Below are 21,334 nucleotides of genomic sequence, written 5' to 3'. Positions count from 1 at the left end.
TCATATATCAGCTTTAAGAGCTGCAACTTTTGGATTTCTCTTCATTGTAATATTGAGAACCAGCTCAGAGAGTTGATGTCCCTTCCACGTCCACTCCCACCCACTTACTCCGTCCAAAATTACTTTCTGTTAACTGAATCCCTAAAGATAAGATTCCAGTATTCTGTAATATGTATCCGAAAATCTGTACCTTTTCTCTTCATCCCTAAAAAAGCCACCATCGTCCCCTTGTTCTAAAACAATAAATACTTGCGTCTCAAAATCCCTTAGAGGGCTGCTTTATTTTAAAGCTAAAACTTTAAACATAATCTGAATATTTGCCATTGTTTTTTCTATTTCCAGCGTTATCTGTAAGGTTTCTTACAAAAAGGTTCATCGGTGAATACGACCATTCCGCAGGTACGTACTTATATGCACATTATGAAATACTAATCCAGTTGCGAACAGAGTAGAACCAGAACAGATCATAAAATGTCGAGACTGATTTTGAGATCGAGGTTTTATGTTCAGACAATCAAACATATTGTTTCAAATATAAAGTGATTTGTGATTGGCTGACGCTATATCTTTGCTCAAAAAACTAGTCTCAAGATCTTCGTGATGTCTTGGCGTACATAAAGTGTACGCTGATCAGGCTGTTCGCTTGAAAAATAAAATCAAATAGTGTAGACCCTGATAGGCCGACACATGTGACATCTCATCTGAATCAACGCTTTTCGCTGCTTGCTGCGTGTTGCACGCGACTTTCAGGGATGCTGAATTTTTCTCATAGAATTCTTCTGGATTCCGCAGTATTACCTGGCCATTTCCGTTGTTTACACAGTTAATATGAAACATATGGACACGATCTAATCTATCTGATTACTATATATATATATATATATATATATATATATATATATATATATATATATATATATATATATATATGTCAGTATGGTTATCTTTCCATTTCTTTATCATTATTCCATCAGAATAATTTGATGTTCAAGCAAAAATGTGGTATGATGAAAACACTCAGTTTGGTGTGCAAAGAGTAATATACAGCCAGCCCCGATATTACCTACCCACCTCCAACCTTTTGGAATGATTTTTAGAATATCAGTCAATACATTTCAAGACTTTTCTTTTCATCTTTTATTCCTCAGTTACATTATGGGGGCAAGCGATGAATTAATGATGCACATCACCACTTGAAATTTAATGCTGATTCCTCATTCCTATTTCTTTCTCAGTCACAAAATGATGTACTATTTATGAATGGTCATTGAGGAAGTAGTTTTAATTCTAGGGGAAACACAATCCATTCATATCGAAAATGTTTTTCTATGTTCTTTTCCAGAATGCAAGTACAAGCACAGTGCAGTTGTAGACGGAGAAAATACGGCATTCGAAATATTAGATACACGTTCGTTGGTAAGTTTTAGCAAACTTGTGGTTTACTTTACGCATGAGAATGTTCGAAATGCCAAAACAGGATTATATGCACGTATACTGAATTTCAAACTGGTTCATATAACATGTAAATAACTAACACACTTGTTTCGAAAACACACACACACACACGCATACACTTATGCATTGAGGGAGAATTACAAATATACACCAAACAGAACAGAGAGTGTTATCCGTGGATGCAACAAGAGAATGCTTGATAATACAAGGCAGAATTAATATTTAATACAAATATTACTATCATACAGGTTCGAATATTTTAACATTCGTACTCTACGGAGATTCGAACGCAGGTCCGCAAAAAACGGTAACCATCGCACGCACTAGTCCATATTCCATCTCTTATAAGCACCAAACGACGATGTTACTAAGTCGGTGTTAAATGTACCCATGTGTAGTAGACCCACTCGTACCGCGACTCATTAATTAATTCTCATCTACCTAAGCAGTCATTCCGTACTGATAGTGGTAATGGCAGTAGTAAAGGGACGGTGGAAATGGTGGTGTGGCTCAATTGATGCACTGAAGAAGAAGAAGATGTTGATGAAAATGGTTGTAATAAAGTCGACGACGACGACTAGAAACGCAACAATTGTGTTAGTGGTAGCGATACACTTTATATCTCTTTATAAACGCCATCATCCCCACCGCCAGCTGCTGATGTTACTGTAACTGCTACTACTTGTGTTAGTGGCGGTGATAATCCTTCCCCTTCACTTCCTTAAAAACCACCATCACCGCCACCAACTACCACTGTTTTAATAGTTTACAATTTGTGCTATTGGTGACGATATGCCTTTTCTTCCGCCTTAAATAGCCACAACCGCCAACTATTACTACTACAAATACTATTTCTATAACTTTTGCTACTGGTGATAGCAATACACATTCTACCTTACATATATAAAAAGCAACAATGGTAACTACAACTACTGCTACTCCTACCATAATAACTAGTTTGGCATTACACATTCCTTTGTCATTCCTTAAACACCACCATCACCAACCACTGGTACTACTACTATAATTGAAAATACCTGCGTTAGTGGTAGCTATACACCTCCTCTTCCTCCTGACACCCCACCACCACCACCAAGTACTACCAGTAGTACTGCTTCTACGACTGCTGCTATTCATGTCATGACTGGGATAAGCCTTCTTCTCTCTCGAGTGGCCCAGTGGTCTAAAGCGCTCACAGTTCCAAATCACTGCCATCTCACCGCTGTCTGCGTGGGTTCGAGTCGCAGGCTCGGCTAACGTTGGTACGTGAGAAAGCTTGCCAGTAGCTTCCCGTGGGTCGGTGGTTCTTCCCGGGGTTTTCCAGGGTTCTTTCTCCACCAGTTATACTGGCCGCCATGTATAGCCTATCTTGTGCTGAAATTTTAGTGTTAAACCCTACTACAACAACAACAACTCTCATTCCTACAACACAACCGACAACAATTTATATCACCACTCGTGGTAGTGGTGACGATACATTTTCGTATCCTTCTAAAACAACAACATTGACAACAATAACTACTTTTTCTAGCAGGAGTGCTAAGTGGGACGTCTTAAAACATCTTCGAAAAAACATCCATGGGATAGTCAGACCATATTTAACCAAGTATTTATGTCTTTTTTGACTTTGGCCTAAAAACCATATGTACTAGCATTTGGTAAGTCAATCCGGGCTGAAACATTTCCATATCAAAATTATCGGGTCTATCGTTTTATTTTGTGAAGAAAAAAAAGTCATTTAAAAGTTGATCAGTTTCTTCCATCAATGGTGATGTAAGTATACATCAATTAAATCCATTTAAATTATAAACGATTGAAAGCCCTGTTAAATTGTAGCTAAACTCGTGTGTGTGTGTGTGTGTGTGCATTTAAAAGTATTTGTGAGTTGTTTTGTCTGTCTTTACTACTGGCGGTCATATTTGGTAGTTTCTTGTCACCATATGTAAATTCTTGACACAATTTCCACAAACGTTTAAAAGGTCAAAAGACTTTTCAACGCTGAGTTAAATAGGACCGAATTTGCTTTTAGTGGTTTTCCATAGCTATTCTGGCGTACATACTATCCTGATGACAAGCTGACGTCACTAATACGAAAGTGAAATATCTGAAGGCCAAAACGTGTTTCAGGCAATGTTTAAGGAGTTATCTAACTTGTGTGATATTATTTTTCAATGTGGCCATAATTAGTGCCGGATTCATATTACGAATACAAAAAGGATAGGTTCTGAAATTAAAATGTGCATTGTTGTTCTGAATGTTCTTTGAAGAATTTGCTCCAAGCTTTTATTTTTATATCTATTGTTTAATTGTTTTAATTTTTGTTAATGGCGGATAAATATGATGCATAAAAATTGGAAAGGCTTGAAAATAAGATGATTTCAATAAAAATGATGAAAGTGCGATTTTAAAAAAAAAAGAAACTGGGGCTTTCTGTTTGTAGTAATAGTGGCTATATTTGACAGGGAGTGGCATTATGTACAAATTTAAAGGCCTCATAAACAGGGACGTCATTTGGGGGGAGAGCAGGGGTGGGTGGGCATTTGCATGTGCTGTAAAATGTAAAATTGCTGTTGCCCATATACGAAAATTAACAAGCCCGTCAAGTTTTGCCCCCCCCCCCTCCCCGCGAATCTCAGAAAAGCCGTGTTAAAATTATTCAAGCAGATTATAAAGAGAAGCCAGAAGTAGCTCAGATTCATGACATATGACGCGCGACGCCCAAAAGCTGATAAGGTATAACAAAAAAACCTTCTACCAGGCGAAATACTGCAATAATAATAATAATAATAATAATAATTTTATAGTCAGGAGACTGCGGAGCCCGGGAAGATGTGTTACGGTGGGCTGACGGCTTCATGTTGGTGTACTCCGTGGTATGCCGGAAAACATTCGAGGTGCTTCGGGATCTGCATAAGAAAATTGAGGAATTCAGACGAGGAACAACTGTCCCTATTGTTATCGTGGGAAACAAATCCGACCTTGCCCATATGAGACAAGTCACACAGGAGGAAGGTATGCGCGAATGTACGTGTATGAGCTTGTTTGATTGGAAGTGCGGTTATGTTTGTGACAAATGTATTGGAACAAAGAAAGCAATTTAAGTCAAAGAAACTAGTGTTGATCATCAAATAGATGCCTAGCAGGGCATAACAAATATGTCTGGAGTCCAGAAGCTACATAATGCTAGGTCTAGGCCTCCACATATTTCAGTCTGGGATATAAGGGCTACCGAAGTGCTAGGTCTGGGCTCCCACATATTTCAACCTCGAGCCCAGGGTCTACCACAATACTGGGTATAGGCTACCATATATTTCATTCTGGAGCCATGGGGCGACCACAATCCTGGGTATGGATTCCCACATACTTCTCCCATACCACAGTGCTTGGTCTTGGTTACTATATACTTGAGGCTCGAGCCCAGGGGCTACCACATTTCTGGGCATGGGGTTCCATGTACCTTCTGCCAGGAATCTAGGGACTACCATAGTGTCGGGTCTTGGCTACCATGCATATCAGCCTGAAGCTCATGGGCTACCAAAACTGTGGGTATGGGCTTCCACGTCCTTCTGCCAGGAACCTAGGGACTACCATAGTGCTGGGTCTTGGCTACCATACACTTTAGCCTTAAGTCCAGGGGCTACCACAATGCTGGGTACGAGCTTTTATATATTTCAGTCTGGGACACAAGGGCTACCACAAATGCTATCGCAGTGCTAGGTCTTGGTTACCATATACTTCAGACTGAAGCCCGGAAAGGGTACCATAATGTTTGGTCTGAGCTTCCATGTGTTGGATTCATGTAGCCCAGTAGAAATATGAAATCACGATTTGTTATATGTCTTTATAACATAATTATGAAAGATGACTGACAAGGCAGACAAATAATAATTAACTCATTACAAAGAAAGAAGAATTAAAACTATACATATTATGTTTTACTGCCTTCTATACGCTACTGATTATAGACGAGGAAAAGCTTCTTTCACGAGGCAACCATTTGATTGTGAACATTTTCCACCCAGCCTAGAATCTATAACTTTAACACACTGCGTTAAGACCATTTTCTGGGAGGTTAATTTTTTTTTATATTCATTAACTTATTTCTCAACTCCTGAAATCAAATGATAAATTCTAATATTTTCAAAATTATTTGCAACAAATTTCAGAAAGTCGAGGTAGTAAATATTTCATGCATTTTCATAATAAATATTTCTCCAAAAAGCAGAAAACTACACCGTTTAGAGATTATACTGACTGCGTAAATCAAAAGCGGTTTAAAAGAATGGATGTGGAGTAAATAGCCTGATCCAGTGAACAAAAAGCAACAACGGAGGGGGGGGGGAGTTATCGTCTAAATCGTTGATGTTTTGGTGGCATTAGTTCAGCTGAATTCTTATCATGAACCCAATTATTCGCACCATAACCAAGGCTACAACACACCCGAACAGCAATTAAAAGGTATAACATTTTTCTGGTAGCAAGCTGAAGTCATACCCCAGGATGGTTAATACCCTGGCTGACCTGAATGGTAAAATAATGGATAGTTACTACGGTGATAATGGATAGTTACTATGTAGTTACTATGGTGTCTGTAATAAAGCAGGAAACTGACATTTCAAGACTATTTTCAAATTTAGAAATGTACTGAAACCATATTTACGAGAATAAAAACAGAAAATGATTCTTTATAATACCCTCAACGTGAAAGAAACCAGTATTAAAGTAATATTTCACATAAAAACGAGATGAAAACAATTAAAGTAAATACCTCTAACGATTACATCCATGCCTTTATTTAAGAATGACATATTAAGAATATTCCGATTTTACCTCCACAATCGTTCGTGTCAGAAGTATTGCTAAATAGCTAAACGTTTTTGTAAAGTCTTTGTAACAAGCATTTAGTCTGGCTAAAATCACATTATGTGACGTAGAAAACTTGAAGTTGTTACTTCTTGTTCATACAACAATTTCATCTCCCTTATCTCGATTTGTTTTCTTTGAAACAATATTTTGAAACTACACATTCATATTTCGATATTTTTTAAATGACCTGGCTTTACTTATTCATTTTAAACGTATTTAAATATAAGTATGATTTTATACTATGCTTGCCTTTACAACTGTCGAAACATTTTTAACATTGGAAACCGGTCTGACTTTCGTTTTGGAGAAATGAAAAGGGTATAACACTTCGCAGCGGCGATCAGCTTCGCTGGCTGCCCAGGTCAGAGATTTGGTAAATACAAAATACTTTTTTTTTCTTCTCCATTCCTGATGATACTTTTGACTATGCGGTTTAAAATACTGTTGTTTACATTAAAGTAAAATCATTATATCAATGGATGGTCAACTTATTCTGCAATAGCGTCACGCTTATAAGTAAATAGAATCGATAGCAAAGGTGGTAAGACAGACGGTACTTTTTGGCTTGGTCGCTTTACATTAATTTCAGTGCTAAATATTATCAGTTCGGTGCCAACACATAGCAGCCTATCGTTTTAAGCATGCTGAAAAACAAACATAATGAAAACAATAATTTTGAAGATTTTCACCATATTTATCCTTTAAGAACTCGCTCACTTGTTTGATTACTGAAATCAGATCTCAATTGCAGGTCTAAAGATGGCAGCAGAATTAGGATGTCCTTTCGTTGAGCTGTCCGCTTCAGAGGATGTAACCAAAGTTGTCGAAGCCTTCCATACGCTTTGTAGAGAAATTATTGATTATAAGAGACGATCGCGGACATTCCTTGATAGAGTGTTTGGTGCATTCGGTAGGGACAAACCTTCCTCCTAATGCAGGGTATGCGTGTTGAATAATTTATGTTCATGAATAAAAGGATTGTTCGTCCATTTTTTGACCAGACAAGGATTATTATTCGTGTGTTCCGCATATGGTTTCTTACTGCATACATATAATGGCAAATAAATGTTAGATGTGTTTACTTTAGTTGAAGTGTGCTGTTTTTATTTCTGTGTTCACTCACGAAGACGCAAACACAGAATCATCTTTACTGTCACAGTCACAGGTTTTCAAACAAATTGCAGTTCTAAATACATACATACATACCTACCTACATACCTACCTACCTACACACATACATACATACTTTGTCAAACATTCTCTACTTTCGATGCAAAGCACAGAGCGGTGATCTTGTAGCTGAAGGAAACAAGAGTACTGCAAATTAGCCGCTGGTGCTTGTTTTGGCAATTGTAATCAGAAATATGTTTTAATGTTATTATTGTTCGGCCATTTTGTCCACTTTTATTACGACAGAATGAGATCATCGTTATGTCGAACGCTTACTTACCTTTGCATTGAAACATGGCAAGACACCAGAACGTCTTGGCACAGTGCATGTTAACGAAAAGAAATGCTACTTATTTATGAAATAATAAAGTTAAGGACGGCAATTTTATGTCACAATGATAAAATAGTTACAAACAGAAATGAATTTAAAAAAGAATATATTTTCTGTCTGGATCGTGCGAAGCTATTTTCGCTGGGTATGCAAAAGATATGTTTTTAGTCGCGAAATCTCGTCCTTGAGAAGAAATTACTTTAGACTTGACTGTGACCTTGAAATTTGTTCTGATCCAATAGCAAGTAACATCACTTTGTAACGTCGTTCTTATTGGCTGATAATGAATCTCAAGCTGCAAATCTTGAGCCTAGCTTGTGATTTATGAAACTCTTTCAGCAGAAACTCGAGCTCAAAGTCTGAAAATACAATGCTTTGAGTATATTTAGGTCCATTCAATAAAATTTAAGTCTATGAGAGAAACTTATGTGAAGAAAATCATAAAAGCTATATAATTATATTTTTTTTATTCCAGATGAAGTAAAAACACGGTCATAAAATGTTTGGACTATGAGCTTGTGCCCCCATTTAGTGCTCTAAAAAAAGCGTGAAGCCAGCCTCTGTATTCTCCAAACTTTTTATGCACGAAACTATAGTTAAAGTTCACAGTTCTATACTTCTGATAGTTTGTAACTTCAATTAAAATTAAACCTGAGAAATTGAAATTTGAAGATTAACTTAAATTGAACCTGGCGTTCCGGGTTGCCGAGTGATTTACCGATCACAGCCATTTTACTTCTTTCCGCTTGAATCCCATTCTCGGGCACAGCCAAATTGGTTATTGAGAAAGCTTGTCATTAGCTTCCCGTGGAGTCTTCCTAATCCAGTTATATTGGCTGTCATGTATAGCTTAAAATGTGCTGAAAATAGTGCTGAAATGCACAACAAGAATTTGAATCCCTCTCCAAGACCGCTAAACCTCGTTTTACTTTGAGAATCGTGTCGACTTTTGAGCATGAACTTGAGTTGCGTGCTCCGAACGGTTGAGAATACGGGCCTAGTCATAGCAGGCAATAGAACTGAAATGCGCATCTATCAGTGGATGAGAGACCTTCCATGTTTGCCCGTGATGTCACAGGGAGTTGAACCTATGATCTCATAAATGCATTCTTGATTTGCTAAGGTAGAGAAGGTGAGGAAGGTGTACTTGTAATTCCTAAGTTTCCTCTGCAACGATGAACCGATGGCCTGGAAGAGGAAAATATCTGTTTGGAAGCCAAGTTAAATGTTTGCAGGATATAAATGGATGAAATGTAATATCGCGTTGATAAGATAAATTATTAAATTTTGACGCTTGAACTTTGTCAAGGAAAGTTAGATTCCCTTACACCCCGTTTTTAATTTGTTTATTGTGGAATTGGTAGTGATAATAAAATTTGAGAGCATCGGCAGTAAAACATTGAAGTGAGTGATTCCAATACCTAAAACGGTCTTACTAATATAAAGATACGGAACTTGTTTACACGCTGAACAAGAAGAGCTTTACACGGTTAGGAAATGTATTTTTTTCAACAGTTATTTGGTGTATTATTTTTAATGTTTGAAAAGACGAGGAAACTGAGTTTGATTTTCAGTTGAGAAAACTAAACCAAGTTATTGCTTGTATCTCCTCTTCTGCAGACATGTAGCATGATGTCCCACCCAGTCACATTATCCTTCACCAGGCCGATCAGTCCTAACACTGACCTCTTAATGCTGAGCGCCAAGCGAGGCAGCTATTAGTACCATTTTTATAAGTCTTGGTATGACTGCCGGGTTCGAACCCGCGACCTCCCGCTTCCGAGGCGAACGCTCTTGCCACTAGGCCACCGGAGCGGTCCATATGCTATTGTAATGTAGCATTGTATGTTGGACTTAGCTTTGTCCAAAATCAAGTTCATTTTCTACTTGAACTGAATTATTTTTTTTATTTGTTATCTTATTCTGTAAGCAACTAATGCATAGCTAAAATATTCTCTATGTGTATGGGCTTATTATCAGGATCATTATTAACATAATTAATTATGTTTATTTGGGTCTGGGTCTAGGTTATTGGGATTCCCCTAGAGTTTACCAGGTGCATCGGACATTGTCCGTCCAGGTTATATATTATAATTTTAGCAACATACTTTCTAAGAATAATTAACATATTTTTTATAAACATTAAAACCTTTATAGAAGGTTATTCTCCACTAGATAAAGGCGTTTTAATAAAAAGAAAATGCTAATTGTGACGTGAGGACAAGTAGAAGACTGTATGCTATTGTCACTGGAAAGACTGTTCATTCGTGCTTAAGCGGGATCAATGTGTATTATAGTTGTGTTCATTGTTCATTTGGGCTATAATTTATTTCCTCAAATTATTTAATTCAGAGATTATTTTCTCTGGAAATACAGAATGCTCATATAAAATAATAATCTTGAACAGAGACATTCTCTGGGATTTATAGTGAATTTAAGTCTGGAATTATATTAGTGTGTTTCAACAAAAGAATGTTAGAACATCAGCATTATACAGGTCAACACGGACACATCAACACTTCAGCGTTGGTCTTAATTCGGATTTCTTCTAAAGTTTATTAAGAAGTTTAAATAATTGGGATTTGTGTCTGCAATTCAAGGCTTATTTTGGGATTTCATTCTCAATACCGTTAAGTTCCTTTTTCATTTTCACTTTGTATTCTTGGAAAATAAATTATTTGTTGAATTTGACAAAGCTGGTTGCTTTTCACCCTTTCTGTTACTTTTTTAAGAGCATAAACTTGTATGTATGTATGTATATATATATATATATATATATATATATATATATATATATATATATATATATATATATATATATATATATATATATATACACGTGCGCAAATCTGTATGCATGTATGGGTGAGTGGATGAATTCATAGTTGAATCGATGGATCGATAAATGGATAAATGAATATCCGTCTATCTATTCTTCTTTTCGCCTTTTTGTCTTCTATCGAATTCTCCGGTGACCTAAGTGGTTTGAGCGTCAGTTTTGAATGCTGGAGGTCATGAGTTCGAACTCCGGCCGAATCACTTATAAAGGTGGTAGCAGCAGCTGCTTCGTTTGGCTCTCGGAATGATTTCGCCAACATGCTTACCGATGCCTTCGGTGACTATGACACTGGGACTGGCATCAGATGCCGAACCAGTGGCAAGCTCATCAACCCAAGCGGAATACAAGCAAAGACGAAGTTGCAGGAAGTGACAGTTATGTTCTATTTGCTGACGACCGCACCCCGGATGCCAAATATGAGTCTGACATGCAACAGGATATGGACCAATTATCGTCAGCTTGTGACATTTTGGTCTCACAATCAACATCAAGAAGACAGCGTTGATGCACCAACCTGCACCATAAACGCCATACGTACAGCCTGCCATCACAATGAATAGCCAAACTCTGGCAGTATACCAGTTTACCAACATGACAATACAATGTCACGTGCAGTCCACGTCGATAACGAAACCGACGTCAGAATTGCCAAAGCAAGTGTGGCCATTGGCAGACTAAGCTGAAATGCATGAGAGCGCGAAGGCATTAGTCTACGAACCGAACTGAATATCTACAAAGTCATTGTGTTGCCGATCTCTCTTTATCCTTGCGAAATCAGGATTATGTACATATGCGATGCCAAGAGGAAACTGATAAAAATAAGGTGGCAGAACAGATCCAGATAATTATTGTCTGTAGGACTGACCTCGAGGTTGCAAATGATATCGCTGCTCTCGTTAAACTAGTCATCTCTTTAGAAAACTCAATCGAATTAGGTATTTAATATTGTCATTGTTAATCCTATAACTGTACAAGAAGAAACCTGCTCTCGTCGCTAACGAATTCACTATTTCTAAGCGTTTTGTAGTTTAGTTTGTTCACAAATACGTAGTGCTGATTGTTTTCAAGTTTTCTAACCCCTGTCACAGTCAGTTCACAGTTTGTAATCAGTCTACATGCACTTGTGTAACATAGTCTGTGTATGACATATGTGCTTGAAAGAATGGAAAACGAACTTCAGTTCATGACATAGAAAGAACTGCATCCAAGAAGAATCTAAAATCTCAAAGTCATCAATATCAACTTCCTCTATATCCGAGTTTCCTGTTTTGTTTTGTAGAATTAAACAACATTATTTTCAGAGCAGAGTATCTTCCACCAAACTCGCTTTATAAAAAATAGTTTTTCTAAAATTGATTGCTAAAATTATATATTCTGAATTTTGTACCATTTTATTCATTGTTTTGTAAAAAAAACTCTTAGAAATTTTTTCCTAAAGTTTTTTCCAATTAATAACTTGTTATCTTTCTCATGCTGTGCTAATTTAATATTATCTTTGTTGTCATTGTAATGCTGTGCTAATTTAATATTGTCTTTGTTGTCTTTATATTGCTGTGCTAATTTAATATTGTCTTTGTATTGCTGTGCTAATTTAATATTGCCTTTGATGTCTTTGTATTGCTGTGCTTATATAATATTGTCTTTGTTGTCATTGTAATGCTGTGCTAATTTAATATTGTCTTTGTTGTCAATGTCATGCTGTGCTAATTTAATATTGTCTTTGTTGTCATTGTAATGCTGTGCTAATTTAATACTGTCTTTTTTGTCTTTGTATTGCGGTGCTAATTTAATATTGTCTTTTCAGTCTTTGTTATGCTGTGCTAATTTAATATTGTCTTTGTTGCCATTGTATTGCTGTACTAATTTAGTACTGTCTTTGCTATATTTGTCATGTTGCGCTAATTTAATATTGTATTTGTTGTCATTGTAATGCTGTGCTAATTTAATACTGTCTTTTATGTCTTTGTCATGCTGTGCTAATATAATATTGTCTTTGTTGTCATTGTAATGCTGTGCTAATTTAATATTGTCTTTGTTGTCATTGTCGTGCTGTGCTAATTTAATATTGTCTTGGTTGTCATCGTATTGCTGGGCTAATTTCACACTGTTTTTGAAAATAGTAATAGTGCTTCAAGAGTACCGCTTTTTTAAAAAAGAAACAACTGAAAGTGGCGGTTGGACAGGAGTGGGACGTTAACATGCTAGTGATCCTTGTTTATTTTTTGTTTTAAATTGGTTAAAAACTGGTTTGAAGTGGATGAGTGAGTTAGCTCCAGCGAGTTCTGTCTACTAAAATGAAGTTCGATATAATTTCACACGGCAGATATCTTGATCTTTTCAGCAAAAAGCGGCGTATGAGATGACTCGCTCTATAACTTTCATACGCAGATGCTATTTAACCTAGTGGTCATGGCTGGGTCTTAGACTTCAGACAGTCTGGTAGATATATAAGTAGAATAAAGTTTAAGAATGCGTACCGTGTCCCAATTCTGAGTTATATTCTGATAACAGGAGGCTAGCGTAGTAATTTACACCATTTCTTAGATATGATGATATGAACGTTACACATTTTCGGCATTACTCAATGTCTTAACTTTTTTCTTTTATAACAGGGCCAATCGGACATAGACATTTCTGACTGACTCCTGCAGCAATTATGATTGGTGTTAGAAATTCAATTTACATCCATATCCTTCTAGGCAAGACAGGTCTGAATGTACAAGTCACCAACATATATTAATCGTTGGACCCAGTGAAGTACCATAATAATCAAACACTGATAGAGCACAGTAGTGTTAAAGCAGGGTGCGAAGTGAGGTAATTTGAAAATAATACAGAGAATCAGCAGAAATATGTATTCTATGAATCCTCTCAGCTTTTGTACTGATTATTATCGGTGCCTTAAAAGCTACAAGGGAATTAGCGATTTCAAGAACTCATGAAAAGTGTTGATTATACGCTAATGTTTATATTAATAACCAATAAATGCAATGCACATCATTTCATGAAGCCTCGTAGTCGGGAAAATCGTACCCAACGAATTAAAAACGATTTTTAATTTAAAAGAATTGAACAGGCTTACTCAAACATGGTCTGGGTCACTAAATGAGTGTTTTCTGTCAGTTTGTTTACCGGTCAGTGGCATTTAGCTTTATGTTAATCAAATTTAAACAGAGTTTATTTTGTTTTAACTTTGTTGCCTTACGGCTTGTTATGTTGATATATTTATTTTACTTAATTATTTTGTTTAAATTTCAGGTTTTTTTTAAATACACCAACATATCCTAATAATCTAATTAATCTTCTGCTTGCATTTTAATAACAAATCTATCATGTCTTACTGAAATTTTCAAACGTATGCCATATATGTACATACGTTGTATTATGTACATACGTTGTATTATACAGATACGTTGTAATACGTACATACGTTGTATGATGTACATACGTTGTATTATTTTTTTAAGATGCATATCTGCATGCTATATACTGTTGTTTGTCTATCAAGTTGATGTCACTGTTTCCATGGTAAATAATGTGATCCGCATTGTTCTTTTGGGAAATTTATATTATCATTGTACCTGTAAGGTTTAGTATGCCATGATTGTTTTTTGTCGCCTCTGGAAATTAGCTGGTTTGGAGCTATTGTTTTTATGTTACCCAGACTACTGACTTAAGTGAAGTTTTTTGTTTCTTGTACGTATGCCTACCTTGGATGTGGGCGTTGGGCTGTGGCTGCTCTGGATGTGGGCGTTGGGCTGTGGCTGCCCTGGATGTGGGTGTTGGGCAACTTTTACGTTAACACACCTCTACATTACGATTTGTAGGAATTGGATTTTCTTACAGATGATAAGACTGACAAAAAAATAATATTCTGACGCGAGTCCATGTTAACGATGCTTATGGATAAATATGTTAAGTATATGGGACAAAATCAGAGTATATAATAATACGATTTATATTGGATAAACTATTTTACATATGAAATACAGATATTTGCACCCACCCACCACACACAAAACAGACACACGTTGCTATCCTGTGCAATTTTGCGAAAGATGAAACTTGACCACCTCCTCCCTTGACAAAAAAAAAGAAGAAAAGAAAATAGAGTAAACTAGCAAATGAAATGAATCGTGCGAAAACACTCCAGACATTTCGGTACTAAGTGAATGTTGCATGCATGACAAATATTAGAGCTTTTACAATCAGTGGGATACTAATTGTGTTTTATGGACAGCGGAGATTGTTGTGTGTCGTTTGAAACACGTGCACAACAAATAGTTTGGCTGGGATGAAAAATCTAAAGAATTTTGCCAACAATGTTTCTGATCTGCATTGATTAATGGAACAAACCTACGCTGTCAAGAGAGCCGAGAGGGAAAGAATGATTCGTTGTGAAAAACCGAAGCATGGTTTTGGCTACAATACGCTTTGGAAATGGGAGTTAAAGCGTCTTTCCCAAGGGTATACTGACGCAGCCAATCCTATGCTGGCTTTGTTGGGCATAGAAGCCGCGACCCATAGACAACGAGTCCGACGCCCGACACCTTTAATTTAATTGTTTGCTTGTTGTAAATGCTTTTTTTTTTATTCCATTACATGTTATTGATGTAAATTTGTTTACTGGACTTGATATTTTTCAGAAATAAGTTCAGTTCTGTTTGACTTGATTGATTTTTTTTATTTATTTCATTAATGTAAGTACCTAATAATAGAAACATTGTATCTAACTGCTGACCTTAAAATCAGCGATAGTTTTGGTAAACTTTGTTTTAATTTTTAAAACAAAATTCTTTCTTAGAGTAAGAATCATTTAGTTGAGTCAAGGTCATACCTGGACCATGTGACGTGAGGCACGTGATAATTCGTAAACAAATTTATATTTTTTCCAGAAGGATGAACTCTTGCCCCCATCCGGGAGTCTGGTTTGCGTTTTAGTTAGTCTTATAACTGATGTCATGATAAGAATTTTATCAGTCGTGCCTTAACACTTGAGACGTTAAGTTATTTTGTGGCGTCCATTTTGGGGCTGAATTTTTATTTTCTTCAAATTATTGAATTGAAGTGATTATTTTTCCTGGAACGAGAAATGTGCGCTAAATTAATTCTTGGTCAAAGTCATTTACCTGAATTTATACGGAATTCAAAAACTATAATAATATTTTCTGTGATTCAACAAGATACTGTTGACACATGAGTACAACGCTGACTATTGCATACGTCTTCGCCTTCCATCTTGGATTTTCATCGGGATTCGAACTGTGATTCACTTAGAACGTTTCATTGATAGGACTTGTGTTTTTTTAATTCTCGGATTACAATGTGGATTTAATTCGCAATACCGTAAGTTCTTTATTCTTATTTTTCTACTTTGTAGTCAAGGGAAATAAATTGTTAGTTAAATTTTACAAAGCTTGTTGTCTTCACTCTTTTCTGTCACTTATTTCAAGAGCTTTTACTCGTAACCGAAAAGTGGGGTGCTCGTCATTGGGATACGAATTTTGCATAAATATTTCAGAGAACTTTGTTTTTGAAATTTAAATTCCCCTAGTTTCAGATTTTTTTAAATCCCAAACATTATTTCACATTTGAGAAATCTTTAGTTAAATCAACATGCTTTTTTTTTTACAATGTCATCAAAAATAGGGATCTTTCTTTCAAATCCTACCCAGGAGCAGTCAGAATGTTTGAAAAAAGAAGAATTGATTCAGCTTGCTAGAAAATGTGATCTTTCTGAGGCAAAAGCTTCTTTAACGAAGCAAGAAAGAAGAAACATTTTGGTCCTTATTTGGTGGAAAAGAATGTTTTGGATAAAAGCTTTTTTGGTTTCGATCAGTAAGTCTGTATCAGATTTTAACATGAAAGTAAAGGAACTACAAATATTATTGGAGAGAGAGAGAGAGAGAGAGAGATGCATTTACAAGCAGAGAAAGAAGAGAGAGAGACAAATGCAGTTACAGAAATAACAAATGCAGTTACAGAAAAAACAAATGCAGTTACAGAAAGAAGAAAACAAATGCTATATGAAGAGAGAGAGAGAGAGAGGGGGGGGGATGCAAATGCAGAAAAAGAAGGAAGAGAGGGAATATCAATTTAGAAAAAAAACAGAGCTGGCAAGTGAAATGCCCGTTCCCACTTCACATACAAATTCAAGTTTTGATGTTACTAACACTATTAGATTAGTGCTCCCCTTTAGAGAAACAGAAGCAGACAAATATGTTCCTTATTTCGGAAAATATTGCTGAAAGTTTGAGATGGTCAAGGGAGCATTGGACTCAGTTATTACTGTATAATTGCAATGGCAGTAGCTGGTACAGGAAAGTAACATTTCCATTGGTCAGAATGTTACCACGTGATCAAAATGAATCGCGTTCATTTCTGTATGAACTGTAAGGAGAACTACTTTTCCATTTCTATAAATAGAGTCACGTGTACAGCATAATATAAACACTGCCAGTGATGGCAGACACGAAGTAAGCATTAAAGGAAAACAACATTCTAACATTTTAAAAAAACAATAATTGAATAAATTTGGCTTCCATTGGTTGAAGGACTGGTATTATGATGACCTTATTACGATCAAGCAGGACAATCCCAAGTGCTATATATAGCTACGTAACAGAAAACCCCAAACATGTATTACTACGCTCAATTAAGATTTCTATTTTGTAATGACGCAAACAAAATAACATAACGAATAATTGAAATTTCAATTATAAGAGTTTAACGTTGTTTTTTTCTGAGTTTATCGTGGTATAAACTGTCAGTTGCCGACTCACACAGCTTAAACTCAGAAAAAACGACGTTAAACTCTTACGTGCACTTTTTGGCAAAGCCCGAGTCATCTATGCATCTCTTTCAGCACAGCAGTGTGCTGACTATGATCTGGTTATGGAATGCATCTTAAAGGGTTATGAGTTAGTCCCTGAGGCTTATCGGCAAAATTTTAGGAACTATTAAAACAGAAGCTGGACAAACTCATGTCGAATTTGCAAGAGAAAAAGAGCAGTTGTCTGATATGTGGTGCTTAGCCAAGAAAGTTGATCAAGAATATGAAAATCTAAGACAATTCGTATAACTTGAAGAGTTCAAGAACTGTGTCCATAGTGACATTAAGGCTTATCTGGACGAGGTTAAGGTCGAAACTTTAGAAAAAGCTGCTCGTACTGCTGACGAATATTCCTTAGTTGATAAAGTTTCTTTGGTAAGTAAGTCTTCCACTCAGCAGTATTCTGGTCGACAGATATTTCAACCTAATACGAGCACTTCTAAATTTCAATATTTTCCAGTATCAGCAACAAGTTGAAATAAACTAGTTGCCACATAATAGAGTTTAAAGGTTGAATTCCTGTAGAAACAGCCATGCAAAGTTTCGCAAACATAACCGTTTTTCTGTTTTATTTGTTTGTCTTGTCTATGTTTTGTATTTGCCTTTGAAAAAGACTCATTAAAGAGTCGAAAGCGCTCAGGCTAGCTATATACTAGTTTCGCGCGGTTCGTTGTCAGTTTATTGCATTTATCTTAATCAATCCCTGACACACGTGATCCCATGTTGGATCCAGTGCACTTGAAAGGATTGTTATTCGCCATATGATATGTATTCTCTCTCTCTCTCTCTCTCTCTCTCTCTCTCTCTCTCTCTCTCTATATATATATATATATATATATATATATCTGTGTGTGTATTAGTGTTTATTCCCTCGATGCACTCATATAATTTAATACTTTAGAATGTACTCAAACATAGATGATTATATATGACAGTGGGCATGCTCAGCCTATTGCTCATTATCATTTACAGTCTCTCCTTATCAACATCAGTCGAACATTTGCACGTTTGAGTTGCCGCAGATGTCTTTACTTTATGTTCTTGCCGCTGAAATTTGCGTGGTGTGGTTATTTCGGTACTAAATAAATTGCATAATGTATAGTCTTTGAAATTTCATGAAATGAATATATCCGACTTTAATTATCTAGTACCAAAAATTCGAATTCATAATTTTAAAATAATTTCAAACAACATCAGTATTTATATATTGCCAAAAACTGAGCCTAGCCATGGTCGTAGTGGTCGTATATACGGCGACAATATGGCATAAGAATATGCTTTCAAGTCGGTGAAGGAAAGCAAAATAGTCCCCAACATCATATACGTTTGCTTATCTGATATGGTTGCAGAGAAATACGATGTAGTAAGATTTTATCTATTTCATTTTCAGTAGAGTAAAACTGTTGTTCACACACACACACACACACACACACACACACACACACATGAGTGCGCGCAAGTATATTCCTTCACAGAGAGAATGCTTGTTGTAAACCGATGGGCACCTTTTTCTGTAGCTGTCTGATACCAAAGCCTACTTTAAACTGAATTTAAATCCTCAAAGTTTCCAGTGCACAGGAAATCCGCAAAAATGCCATATCTAATATATGAATGTAAATATGTGTGTATGTATGTGTGTATGTATGTATGTGTGTATGTATGTATGTATGGATGGATGGATGGATGCATGCATGCATGCATGTATGCATGTATGCAAGTATCTATGCATGTGTTACATTCGGGTTCAAAGTACACACAAATACCAAGTAAGGGTCCTACAACTTTATGTAAAATAAAGCTAAAACCTTCACAAAAGCTAAAAACCAGTGTTGCTTACAGTACCAAGCCCCAGCTTTATAACTGCCTGCTCTACCACTCTGCTCTTCTTTTAGTAAGGGTTTGATATAAGGGATCTTAATTAATTTAGCATTTGTGCCTTATCCAAGGGCATGAACTGGTCCAGTTTCAGTTGGGAAGATAAACAAAAGAACCGAACTTGTTGACAGTGTCTGGTTTCAAATATCCAGAATGCTGGGATTAATGTCCTGGCCAACTGTTACTACTAGCAGCTAGGATCTGATACAGGCACCGAGAGTAATACCATATCGATATTAGTATGTATGTATGTATGTATGTATGTATGCAGTGCTTGTATGTATGTATGTATGTATGTATGTATGTATGTATGTATGTTGGGCTTTTGCCTTTTTTGCCCTTTTCCTGACTAGTTCCCACAGCTTCTATTCGCCATAACTTTGTATGCAAGCCACATATAATGTGCAAGCCGTTAATAATTAATTCACGAAAGTGAAGATTAATTTACTCGATTTTTATAGTCTGTAAATCTGAAATGCGGTTTCTTATCTGTGCTCAGAGTTGTTGGAGATTTTCCATTTCGGCCAAAATAATCTCGAATTCGGCCATGCTAATTATTTTTTCCTCGAAAGCTACTGAATGCAGTTTACTGATCGTGTTGAGACTGCTTCGTGCCGCAGCAAACCTTTTTGAATAAAAACGTACCCGTGAATGTAATTGTATCGAAACTAATTTGCTAGCACTGCCAGAGACAACGGTTGCTATCAAGATAGCCCCAACAATAACTCCGATTGCCGCACCTACAATGGTTTTTTGTTGCCATGAGTCTTGTCACACCAAGACCAACATTTTCTTCCCCAGAAATCCTACAAATGGCGTCTACGACCAAGCATGTGCGTTTATATTTGACAATCAAACTGGTTATCTTGGTGATGTCATTTCGCAGCTGTTGTTCCGCTTCAACTATTTTTTCACGTAGGTAACATTAAGGGCCCCTTATAGTTCTTCTATTAATAATACAATTGCGTAGTACAACTGCACGACCATCAGACGCTGTTCGGACTCATCACGTCCATGTGCAATACGCTGACGCACCTTCTAACCGATTATTCTTTTACTGCACATCTGTCACATAATTAAAGATTCTCTTCTTAGGGAATATTTAATTTTCCGCGATTGTACGTTCTAGGGGTTTAGCACCCATTTCATTTTGAAACACACTGATTACGCCTTTTAAACGAGAATATCGTCTTTGCCAATAACTGTTACACTTACAAATGCATCCTTGTTGTACAACAGTCGATATTTTTTAAAATTTCAATTGAGTCAGTGTTGGTAGAAAATATTAATTCGTGTACATAACCGGCTTTGATATATTGGTGAATTACGCTTCGCCATTGAAGAAACAATCATGGAGTGTTTTCGCACCTGATGGTGTATTCAACGTTTGAGCATTCTTCACTTGCACGTGCAATGATTCCAATAGTTCGTTATGGCTCATCGGAGTGGTTCGAATAGCCAGTTTCTACTTGACCAATAACACAATTATATGTCCGTTCATTTGAGTGTTTGTTAACACCACTTTGACACAGATATTTATCAAGAAGTTGATTAAATTTGTTATCAAGGTTAGCTCCGGGCACTAATGATGCTGATAATGAAACTGTGTACAGATTTTAATGTCCTCTCTCTCGCTAAGTTATAATAGTCTTACAAATGCAGGCTAAGATGCCGCTTGTCATTTATCAACATTTCCATTCGACCCCACGTACCTTTACTTCCAGTTATGGTAAACAGGTATGCTCTGGACTGGCACACCTTTAAGATGTGACGGTTAGCTCTATTATAAAGATCATTTACACCAGAACTGAAAACAACTCGATCATTTGCTAAGGTTACGTCAGTTTGTTACTCACATTCAGTGATTAATATACCCATAATTTGGTACCATGTAGTTACTGCGTGTGATAGTGAGGGCACGATAGCGATCTGTTCATCCACGTTTTGTTTCGTTGTAGCATTAGTC

At 36.4% G+C, this 21,334-nt stretch overlaps 1 protein-coding gene across 2 annotated transcripts in view; it reads left to right on the top strand.

The window, feature by feature from the left end:
* LOC149799045 (ras-related and estrogen-regulated growth inhibitor-like) overlaps nt 1-14,208 on the top strand; it is a 62,338-nt gene extending 48,130 nt beyond the window's left edge. Inside the window, exons 2-6 of one of the 2 annotated variants that reach the window (XM_089958007.1) lie at nt 343-399; nt 1,343-1,416; nt 4,260-4,467; nt 7,073-7,231; nt 13,274-14,208. In XM_089958007.1, the coding sequence (XP_089814133.1) occupies nt 343-399; nt 1,343-1,416; nt 4,260-4,467; nt 7,073-7,231; nt 13,274-13,299 (524 nt within the window). In that variant the 3' untranslated portion in view covers nt 13,300-14,208. Of the gene's footprint in view, nt 1-342; nt 400-1,342; nt 1,417-4,259; nt 4,468-7,072; nt 7,408-13,273 lie in introns of those variants that run through there. The other variant, XM_089958008.1, reaches the window with a different exon arrangement.
* The last annotated feature ends 7,126 nt before the right edge of the window (nt 14,209-21,334 follow it).

Source organism: Sinohyriopsis cumingii, chromosome 5, assembly GCF_028554795.1.
Source record: "Sinohyriopsis cumingii isolate HCF-2022 chromosome 5, ASM2855479v2, whole genome shotgun sequence".
Lineage (NCBI taxonomy): Eukaryota > Metazoa > Mollusca > Bivalvia > Unionida > Unionidae > Sinohyriopsis > Sinohyriopsis cumingii.
Note: the sequence above shows the minus strand (reverse complement) of the source record. Positions and strands in the feature narration are given on the sequence as shown.